General features: G+C 42.8%; 1 protein-coding gene across 1 annotated transcript; it reads left to right on the top strand.

The window, feature by feature from the left end:
* The first annotated feature begins 536 nt into the window (after positions 1–536).
* On the top strand, positions 537–1603 carry LOC134107043 (gastrula zinc finger protein XlCGF49.1-like). Its single transcript, XM_062558316.1, has 2 exons — positions 537–963; positions 1049–1603. The coding sequence occupies exons 1-2, from the start codon at positions 590–592 to the stop codon at positions 1209–1211; spliced, it is 537 nt and encodes a 178-aa protein (XP_062414300.1). The 5' UTR covers positions 537–589; the 3' UTR covers positions 1212–1603.
* Positions 1604–11809: the final 10206 nt, after the last annotated feature.

The following is an 11809-nucleotide window of genomic DNA, read 5'->3' as shown; positions in this document are numbered from 1 at the left end:
ATATGAACTGAGTGCAGATACGGCCAACTTAAAAATAAACAGTAGGACAAGTGATGCTTATGGTCATCGTTGTATTTATGCGCTCAAACGTTTGTCTTGTATTTCTTTTGTCCCTCCAGAGCTCCCACAGTCACGTGTCTGTAAGGAGGAGGAGAAGGAGGAGGCTCCCTCTGACCAGGAGCTCTGTCTCCAGGAGAGGAAGCCCAGTGTGGACCAAGAGGACCCAGATCCTCCACAGATTAAAGAGGAACAGGAGGAACTCTGCAGCAGTCCAGAGGGAGAGCAGCTTGCACCGAAGCAGGAGGCCTTTACATTGACTCCTACTTGTGAGGAAAGAGGACACGGTGAAGATCAACTTCTGGACTTGTGTACTGATAAAACTGAGAGTGTGGTACAGGAAACATCTCATAGCAACATTTCAGTTGAAAGCACCACTGTAGTTGAACTAAACAATGACCACCAGCTTCTCCTTCACAACTCTCATGAATCAGCATGTCAGACTCATACAAGAGTCCATAGTGATGAGAAATCTTTTTCTTGCAAAACATGTGGAAAAGGATTCAAATATAGTAGCATCTTAAAAGCCCACATGAGAGTTCACACTGGGGAAAGGCCATATTCCTGCATCACCTGTGGGAAAACATTCACTAAGAATTCACATTTGAAGTCACATATAAGAGTTCATACTGGGGAGAAGCCATTTTCCTGTATAACCTGCGGAAAAACATTCTCTCAGACATCAACTTTGAAGTCTCATACACAAATCCATACTGGGGAGATGCCATATTCCTGCATCACTTGTGGGAAAACATTCACTAAGAAATCACATTTGAAGTCACATATAAGAGTTCATACTGGGGAGAAACCATTTTCCTGTATAACCTGCGGGAAAACATTCTCTCAGGCATCATCGTTGAAGTCTCATACACGAATCCATACTGGGGAGAAGCCATATTCCTGCAGCATCTGTGGGAAAAACATTCCCTGATACATCAAATTTTAATCGTCATGTAAGAATCCATGTTCAGGAGAAGCCGTTTTCTTGCTTCACCTGTGGGAAAACATTCTGTGACAAATCAAATTTGAAGTCTCATACAAGAATTCATAGTGGGGAGAAGCCATATTCCTGTAAAATATGTGAAAGAAGTTTTAGACGTTCTAGTGACTTAATTGTCCACATGAGAAGAACCCACAAAGGTGAAATGTCATAGATGCAACTCCTGCAGAAAATAGTCTGAGCAATTTTTCAGAATAAAAACGAGTTGATGCTTTTTATAAGAAGAGAACACAAATGCTCCATTTGAGAGAAAAGTCTTTTCAGTAATCTCTTCTTCCGGCAGACAGACAGAGAGAGGCGACCTTGGTGCATGGAGTAGAGATGCTGCGCTGGGAACCGCAAGGATGTTAGTTCGAACCCTCCCAACTCCATTTCCTGTCAAAGTGTCCCTGAGGAGGACACCCAACTGCTCATTGAGGACCCTTACTGCAGCACACTACTCCCACTGTGTGAGATGGGTTAAATATGCAATAAAAATTGCTTTAGATAAAACCTTCAGGTAAATGACATGTAATATAATTTAATGTCATTAAAGTTAAAGATTGACTGTCATCCCCTGAATCTCTGTTGCATTGAGTGAACATATCTTGCGTATGTTTAATGTTTAACGGGTTTGATATAAATATATATTAATATCATATTTTTTGTTTAAACTGAAAAGCGAGTGTGAGGATCAAGTGATGTTTACTAATGATTTCATCCTGCCTAATTATTATTTGTATAAAGCAGAATTAGAAAAAGTCAAAATACAAAGATCAATCGTCTCTCGGTTACCGAAGGGCAGGACCATTCATCTCTGAAAGGCCGAATCGAGTGCCACGGGCAGGCCGGGAGTATGCCAGAACGTTTACGCAGCGTCTCGTTCCCTTCAGTACGAAGGTTATATACGTAACCGAGAGACGTTCCCTCTCAGGGAACTGGAGCTGCGTAAAGACGCTGTGGGAACCCTATACCCACTCACCATATGAGCAAGTGACCGTGGTGTGAAGTTTTTAGACGCACACTCAGACGAGCACCTGTGCTCCAGGTGTAGCGTTAAGGCCAAGGTGGTAAAACCTCACGAACGTGTGGGGAGAGGACCAGCCTGCCGCCATGCAAACGTCGTGTAGCGATACTCTTCCCGACAACAGGGCTTTAGAAGCCGCCATACCCCTAGTAGAATGGGCCCGGACAGACAAGGTGCGGGCTGGCCGGCCGATTCATAAGCAAGTGTGATGGCCTCAACCACCCACTTGCGCATCCTCTGCTTAGTTACCGGGCCACCAGTGTTGGGAGGCCCGAAACACAAAAACAGCTGTTCGGAGAGGCTACACAGGGAGGTCCTGCGGACGTACAGGTCTAGGGCTCTGAATGGACAGAGGAGGTTAAGCTTCGCCTGGTCCGACGCTATTTCTTCTCAGGAACGAGGGAGGACAGAAAGCCTGCAGCACCATAGGCCAGATACTTCACTGCAACCTCCACCGAGGTGAGGGTAAACAATGGACCCCAACACCTGAGACAGCAGGTCCACCCTGATGGGGGTCTCCAACGGAGGACCTGCGAGGAGCGACAAAAGGTCCGTGAACCATACTAGGGCCGGCCAGGGCGGGGCTACAACCACCGTCCTAACGGACCTTCTCCAGAATCCCCGGGAGGAGAGCAACCGGAGATAAAGACGTACAGACATGACCTCGGCCATGCCTGCACCTGCACTGCATCCTGCCCAGGGGAGAAATCACAGAGGACAATGAGTGGTCTCTCCGAAGGCAAACAGGTCTACCTCGGTAAGACCGCCTTTCCACAGGAGCTCCACTACCTCGGAGTGGGGTCCAGTCCCCGGGCCTCGGCCCCTGTGATTTGATCTGTGCCGCGATCTGTTTGAGAGTGAGCATCTTGAAGCTCAGCTCCGCAACAGCGCGGTTCAAACGGTGGAGATCTAGTATCTCTTCTCCCTTTCGGACGCAAACCCCCATCCTCCTTTGGAGCGGTTAAGTAGCGGCTGTAGTAGCCCAACTCTCTGTCTGGAGGGAGAACTCGTTCTGAGGCTCCCATCCACAGCAGGGTCTGTACTTCTCGCTCCAATATCCGAGCCTGTTGGAGTCTACCAAAGTGGGTAGTACCCCGCAAAATCGAGGCGGCCACCACCTGAACTGGGTGGCGTAGCCTTCGTCGATTGTGCGCAGGACCCATTGAGATACTCTCAATCTCTCCCAAAAAGTATCTCAAGAAGCCGCGGAGCGTGCCTCCGACGCCGAAAACGAGCGCCTGGATCCCGCGGTGAAGGGCCGGGAAAAGGCCTCAGCCGTCCCGGAATCCTCCGCGAGATCCATTTGTGATCCCCATGAAGACATCCGGTGCTCTGCCTCGGCACGAGCCGGACCGGAGCTGCGGGGAGCACGCCTCATCCAGCTGTCCTCAGTGAAGAGAGCTCGACGGGAGACGCAAGATTGCCACGACAGGTGCTCACAATCCGCCTATCTGCTCCATGCCTAAGTAGACAACACACAGGTCGTGTGAGTCTCTGCCCGTAATAAAACGGGTGCAAGAGGGAACACACTGGAAAAAAACGCTCAGCCATTACTAGGTGGGAAAACTTCACTACCGCACTAGATGAAGGCACAGAGATGAATGTTCCTGCCTTTCGGGTCCCTTTATAGCGCCCTGGTCCCGGCGTCCCCCGCCTACGACGTACCAGCTCGCCATTGGTTAGATTTCACGCGTGCTTCATGACGCGGTCACACAGAGGTGTTCCCACAGCGTCTTTACGCAGCTCAAGTTCCCTGAGAGGGAACTCCCATTCAAACATTTTCCACTTATTACAAAACTCAGAGGTATATTCTTCTAAAAGGTAAAATATTTTGATTAAAATAAAACTAATTTGGAGTAGGAGGAAGACATAAACCAAATACTTGGATTGTGGGATATTTGGAAACCTGAATTTCAGTTAAACAGGATAAGTGTGTAAAATGTATTTTATAAAATGCTAATATACTCTTCTATCTAATAGAGACAACTTTTGGTCAAACAACAATCCATGACTAAATGATATTAACCTCACAAGACCTCTTTAATACAAATATTATTTACTATCTAACAAAATCTTAATTTGTAGTGAAGTGAGACCTCTTCGTTTGGCTGCTGGGGAAGCCTCCAGTCCCATCCAGATACAAGTCATTTACAATCAGTGCTGCTCGAGTTTGCAATGATCTTGTCTAATGAAATAAGAATGTGTTCGCTCAATTTAAGGACCTCCAGGTGTCAAAGAATGGAACACACTTCAGGGCAAAGTAAGTGGAAGCAGAGATGTGCAAGATGTGGAGGTGAGCATGAATAAGGAAAATCTGGTCAAAATAAAAGAAAATAACTAAATGTTGTAACTGTGTCAGTGAACACAGCGGTGCTTTTGGAAGATGTCTGGTTCAAATGCAAGCATGGGAAGTGCAGAAATATAAAATACTTAACCAAGTGTCTTATGCAGAAGCAGCTAAAAAAGTGAAGAAAAATGATGAAGTCACATCCAGGGAAACCCAGAGAAATGATAGAAGTAAATCTGGGATTAGACAACCACTTTTGGACCTTCCCCTTTTTGTATATGAGAGTCAAACAGAATTAAATTCATGCATACAAGAGATTAATTAGGATAATATAATTGTAGATGAAATCTTTTGTGTGGCCTTCATTTGCAAAACTATGAATTTGGCAATTCAACAAAAGATAGAAAGTGACAGAATAAACACATTTGAAGAGGCAGCCAAAAGGATACTGTGGATTAAAGAATTTAAGGCCTATCTGATTCATGAAATGTTGAACCCTCCCAACTATGATGGACAGGCTCAGGATGATAAACGTCATAATGGGGATGCATGTCCTACAATGGAATCCCAGAAGTCTAATAACATAAAGGCAAGAAAGTTTTAGCTGATCTGAAAGTCAAACTAAATGTTTTTCACATTCAAGAAACTTGGTTAAAACCTCAATTGAACTTTGTCATTACATAATTACATAGATACACAAAAAGAGAGAAATCCATCAATATACACTCACCGGCCACTTTATTAGGTACACCTGTCCAACTGCTCGTTAACACTTAATTTCTAAGCAGCCAATCACATGGCGGCAACTCAGTGCATTTAGGCATGTAGACATTGTCAAGACAATCTCCTGCAGTTCAAACCGAGCATCAGTATGGGGAAGAAAGGTGATTTGAGTGACTTTGAACGTGGCATGATTGTTGGTGCCAGAAGGGCTGGTCTGAGTATTTCAGAAACTGCTAATCTACTGGGATTTTCACGCACAACCATCTCTAGGGTTTACAGAGAATGGTCCGAAAAAGAAAAAACATCCAGTGAGCGGCAGTTCTGTGGGCGGAAATGCCTTGTTGATGCCAGAGGTCAGAGGAGAATGGCCAGACTGGTTCGAGCTGATAGAAGGGCAACAGTGACTCAAATAACCACCCGTTACAACCAAGGTGGGCATAAGAGCATCTCTGAACGCACAGTACGTCGAACTTTGAGGCAGATGGGCTACAGCAGCAGAAGACCACACCGGGTGCCACTCCTTTCAGCTAAGAACAGGAAACTGAGGCTACAATTTGCACAAGCTCATCGAAATTGGACAATAGAAGATTGGAAAAACGTTGCCTGGTCTGATGAGTCTCGATTTCTGCTGCGACATTCGGATGGTAGGGTCAGAATTTGGCGTCTACAACATGAAAGCATGGATCCATCCTGCCTTGTATCAACGGTTCAGGCTGGTGGTGGTGGTGTCATGGTGTGGGGAATATTTTCTTGGCACTCTTTGGGCCCCTTGGTACCAATTGAGCATCGTTGCAACGCCACAGCCTACCTGAGTATTGTTGCTGACCATGTCCATCCCTTTATGACCACAATGTACCCAACTTCTGATGGCTACTTTCAGCAGGATAATGCGCCATGTCATAAAGCTGGAATCATCTCAGACTGGTTTCTTGAACATGACAATGAGTTCGCTGTACTCAAATGGCCTCCACAATCACCAGATCTCAATCCAATAGAGCATCTTTGGGATGTGGTGGAACGGGAGATTCGCATCATGGATGTGCAGCCGACAAATCTGCGGCAACTGTGTGATGCCATCATGTCAATATGGACCAAACTCCCCGAGGAATGCTTCCAGCACCTTGTTGAATCTATGCCACGAAGAATTGAGGCAGTTCTGAAGGCAAAAGGGGGTCCAACCCGTTACTAGCATGGGGTACCTAATAAAGTGGCCGGTGAGTGTATATTGTAGAGGGAAGTGTTTCTTTATTCAATTCAATTCATTTTATTTTGCATAGCCCAAAATCGCAAATTACAAATTTGCCTCAGAGGGCTTTACAGTCACATGTACACATGCAAGATCCTCTGTCCCGAAACCCTCACTTCGGCACAGGACAAACTCCCCAAAATATGAAAAAACCCTTGAATGGGGAAAAAGGGAAGAAACCTTAGGGAGAACGTCAGAGGAGGGATCCCTCTCCCGGGATGGACAGACTGCAATGGATGTCATGTGTACAGAACCAACAATGTAAAAGATGTACAATACATTCAATTCCTCAAACAGAAATTAAAGTAATTGCAAGTAGCAGAACAAGTGTACGGCAGGACCACTGCAGGGACAACCTCCATCAGGTCGAACCACCATCCACAGAGGCTTCTGTGGGGAGGGAGAGCAGAAAGATGTTGGTTTATGATGACAGTAATATGAATCATATTTAAAGTAATGATGATGGCAGCAGCAGGTGTCAGCAGAGCCATGCCAGGAGTCAGAACCGGGGTCCGCACGAAACTACGATCCACGGAGACCTGCTAGGCGAGAAAGCACAAAGAACTCCCGGAAAGAAGCTTAATTAGTGATGTACATTAATAAAACATTATTCTCCAACATATACTCATTATGATCATTTCTAGGAAACTGTGTAAGTAAGGATACAGCTATATTTATATATCCAGGTACATGAGTTACAGTTCGACAGAGGGAGAGGAGAAGCTAGAAAGAGGCCCACAGACAGATATAGTAAGACGCCAAGCAGGTTGAACAGATACGGAGAGTTTGAGACAAAAGTCTCATGGGTGTGTATGTAGGAGCTAGGAGAAAGAATGAAGGGGGGCAGCGAGATAGTCAATCAACCAGAATGACCATGCCAGACTAGCATCAACATGCCAGATAGGTGAGGCTACTAAAGGACGAGGGGAGGATAGTGGGACACAACAGGAGGAGAGTTACGCAGTTAGGATAGAGGGGGAGTGTTGAGCTCAATGCGGATGGTCAAAGAAATGCATGAAATAATGTGCTGTATTATCGCCTCGTTAGGGTCTTTCTGGAAAGAGCTCGGATTATGCAAGTGTATGTTGCTTTGATAAATCTCAGTGAATTGAATTGAATCTGAATCTCAGTGTGTTACAGAATGACCCTGAGAGGATGTGTGTGTCCTCAATAGTTAAGTCAAAAGTTAAAACTGCAAATAATTCATCCAAAGCAATATACATATTCATTAGGCATTAGGCATACAGCTAAAGATCACCGTGCACTTTGCAGATTTTTCAGGCAGAATTGGTGACATGAAGTTACAGTAGCAGTCAGTCATAGACCAGCATGTGCATGTCTGTGTGTGCGTGTATTGGGGAGATGTTTGTTAAACGGTGCAATATGTTTACAATCTTTGATCTTATCTGGTAAGTTGTTCCACAACTTCACCCCACAGACCGATATGCACCTGCTTTTGAGTGTAGAGTGCATCTTTGGTTGCCTCAGTTTCAGTCTCCCTCTTGAATTATAGTCACCTAGTCTCTCGCTAAACAATCTTTGAATGTTTCCTGAAAGGAGGCTGTTTCTTGCTTTATATACAATCTGTAACGTTTTAAATCCATAAACTTTAATATTTTTAATTTCAGAAATAATGTGTTTGTGTGTTCATAGTACCCCACATTATTAACTATCCTTATTGCTTTTTTAAAAATTGTGCATATTGCCTGTAGGGTGCTTTTGTAGGTATTACCTCACACTTCCACACCGTAACTCAAATAGGGGGAAAACAGTGTACAGTACAGTGTCTGCAGTGATTTTATATTCAATAAATGTCTGACTTTGACTAGTATCCCTAAACATCGTGCCAATTTTGAGTGTACACGAGTGACCTGTTGCCTCCAACTGAGCTTGTGGTCTATCATTACACCTAGAAAGCAGCATTGAAACACCCTTTCGATTTTTATATTATTGATCTTTAGTTCAATGTGTGTGTTTGCTTGTTTGTTACTTTTGCCAAAGACCATGAATTTAGTTTTCTTTACATTGAGTTATAATCTATTCATATCAAACCACAATTTCAACTTGGTTAACTCAGTCGAGACAGCCTCCAACAACTGTTTGAGGTTCCCTCCTTCACAGATTACATTTGTGTCATCAACAAAAATATCATTTTTCAGGATCATGGAAGCATTACTTATGTCATTTATATAAATAATAAATAGTTTTGGACCCAGTATTGACCCTTGCAGCACACCACAGGTAATATTCCTTAAGGTGGACCTGTTATCCCCTATCTGTACAAACTAGCTTTGTAACCAATTAAGTCCAACCCCTCTGATCCCTTTCCAGTTTGTGTAGCAATATATCATGGTTTATTGTGTCAAATACCTTCTTCAGATCTATGAAGACCCCTATTGCAATCTTTTTGTCATCTATTATGCTTGTCAGTTCTTGTACTAAGTCCATGAGTGCCAATGATGTTGATCGGTTTGTCCTAAAACCATATTGACTATGAGTAATTCTTTTTTATCTATGAAACTGTCCATCCTAGTAGCAAATATTTTTTCCAAAATTTTGGAAAATTGGGACTGCAGGGAGACTGGTCTGTAGTTATTGTAAAGGTTTTTTTCACCTTCTTTGAAAATCGGAATTACCTTGGCAGTTTTCATTTTTTTTGGAAAGGAGCCCGTTTGAAGTGAAACATTACAGATATGTGCTAAGGGATCTGCTATATTAATAATAACTTCTTTTACTATTGTCATATCAATTCCATTCCAGTCTCTTGATGTTTTATTTTTAAACTTATTAACTATAGCAATAATTTCATTTTTATCTGTGTCCTTCAGAAAAATAGTATCTGGGTTCCTCTAACCCAAATAATGTGGTACACATCCCCCTTGCGGAAGGTTTATCTGTTCTGCTAGTTTAGGGCCCAACAAAGAATTTATTGAAGCCTTCTACCATCTCCTTTTTTTCATTAATAATCTTATCATTATCTAGAAATTACCCTAACCCTAACCCTTGTCACTGGGTCGATTTATTTCTTATAATTGAATTTAAGATCTTCCATGTTTCCTTTATATTATTTTTATCTAGTAGTACAATAATAATCTTTTTTACAATTTCGCATAATATCAGTTAATTTATTTTTATATCTCTTATACTTCATTTCTTTCTCCTTATTTCTATTCTTGACAGAGAATAGTTACCTTTTGCTCAGTGTTTGTAGCCATACTCTCCATCACCTCCTTGAACTTCTCTATGCTATTGTTGGGAGCCCGGTATGCACAGCTGACAATGATGTTCTTCCTTTTCCCCATATCAATTTCAATAGTAATACATTCACATATATCATCAATTGCAGCCGTCATACTTTCAACAATCTTTTACTTAAGTCTTCTATCAACATAAAGTGCAACTCCCCTCACCTTTTGTTGCCTCTGTTCACATAATTCAGATTATAACCATCCAACTCAAAATCCTCAAAAAGTTTTTTCGCCACGCCCCCTAACCCTCTATTGACCAGCTGCCACGGATCGGACTGTATTTATATTGAATATTTTCTGATTGGTTTTAATATCAGTTTAAAACAGTGATGAAGCGGATTAAACTGCACTCTCCTGTGACCATGCAAGAATACATATTTAGAAAGGGCTTATGGCTAAACCGGACACCAAAGTAAGAAGCGGAACCTTAATGTGACTAAAGTCTGCAGTCGGAACTTTATAGTGTGACACTCATCCGTTGCTCGGTCTTGTGTCAGTGCAGGTAATTATTTCCTCGGTAACCAAGCAACAATGTCTTCAGTGGAGAATTTGAGAGAGTTTGTCAACGAGCGACTATCTGCTGCTGCTGAGGAAATATTCGGAGTTTTTAAAAGAACCGTCGTCGAGTATCAGGAAGAGATCGACCGGCAGCGCAGACTGTTGGATGTTTTTTGGAAACCCGAAGTAAGGTTACACAGGATAGGTGAGTACAACTTTGTTAGAAAAATCTTCTCTAAAGCAATAATAAAGACACATTATTTAGGTTTTTTGAACCAACGTGTCTTTTTTAATTCAACTTACAAATAAACAGTAGGACACGTGGTGCTTATGGTCATCGTTGTATTTATGCGCTCAAACGTTTGTCTTGTATTTCTTTTGTCCCTCCAGAGCTCCCACAGTCACGTGTCTGTAAGGAGGAGGAGGAGAAGGAGGCTCTCATTGACCAGGAGCTCTGTCTCCAGGAGAGGAAGCCCAGTGTGGACCAAGAGGACCCAGATCCTCCACAGATTAAAGAGGAACAGGAGGAACTCTGCAGCAGTCCAGAGGGAGAGCAGCTTGCACCGAAGCAGGAGGCCTTTACATTGACTCCTACTTGTGACGAAAGAGGACACTGTGAAGATCAACTTTTGGACTTGTGTACTGATGAAACTGAGAGTGTGGTACAGGAAACATCTCATAGCAACATTTCAGTTGAAAGCACCACTGTAGTTGAACTAAACAATGACCACCAGCTTCTCCCTCACAACTCTCATGAATCAGCATTTGAGACTCATACAAGAGTCCACAGTGATGAGAAACCTTTTACTTGCAAAACATGTGGAAAAGGTTTCAAATATAGTAGCAGATTAAAAGCCCACATGAGAGTTCATACTGGGGAAAGGCCATATTCCTGCATCACCTGTGGGAAAACATTCACTAAGAATTCACATTTGAAGTCACATATAACAATTCATAGTGGGGAGATGCCATTTTCCTGCATCACCTGTGGGAAAACATTCTCCCATGCATCATCGTTGAAGTATCATACAAGAATCCATACTGGGGAGAAGCCATATTCCTGCAGCATCTGCGGGAAAACATTCACTATGAAATCACATTTGAAGTCACATATAAGGGTTCATACTGTGGAGAAGCCCTATTCCTGCATCACCTGTGGGAAATCATTCATTGAGGCATCACATTTGAATCGTCATAGAAGAATCCATACTGGGGAGAAGCCCTATTCCTGCATCACCTGTGGGAAATCATTCATTGAGGCATCATTTTTGAATCGTCATATAAGAATCCATACTGGGGAGAAGCCCTATTCCTGCATCACCTGTGGGAAAACATTCTCTGTGACATCAAATTTGAATCGTCATAAAAAAATCCATATTGGGGAGAAGCCATATTCTTGCATCACCTGTGGGAGAACATTCCCTCAGAAATCAAATTTGAAGTCTCATATAAGAACTCATTGTGGGCAGTAGCCATAATCCTGAAAAAAATATGTGAAAAATAAATTCTCAAAACTTCCTGTTCAAACTTCACATAATTGTGTCACTTGTGCATATCAAAAAAGCATTTTCTCATTTCTTTGAACAAGTTGGAAACGCTTTGGTACGTCCATGCAAATGATTATGTACATTTCTCTGCGGTTTCCTTTAACATTAGTTTATTGCAAGAATTTTTAGGTGCAAAATGGTTGAACAAGTTGTCATAATATATTAACATATTTCTATACATTTCTGAGGATGAGGCC

Source organism: Pungitius pungitius, chromosome 17 (genome assembly GCF_949316345.1).
Source record: "Pungitius pungitius chromosome 17, fPunPun2.1, whole genome shotgun sequence".
Taxonomy (NCBI): Eukaryota; Metazoa; Chordata; class Actinopteri; order Perciformes; family Gasterosteidae; genus Pungitius; species Pungitius pungitius.
The sequence above is the reverse complement of the archived record's forward strand: the minus strand, read 5'-3'. Positions and strand labels throughout refer to the sequence as shown.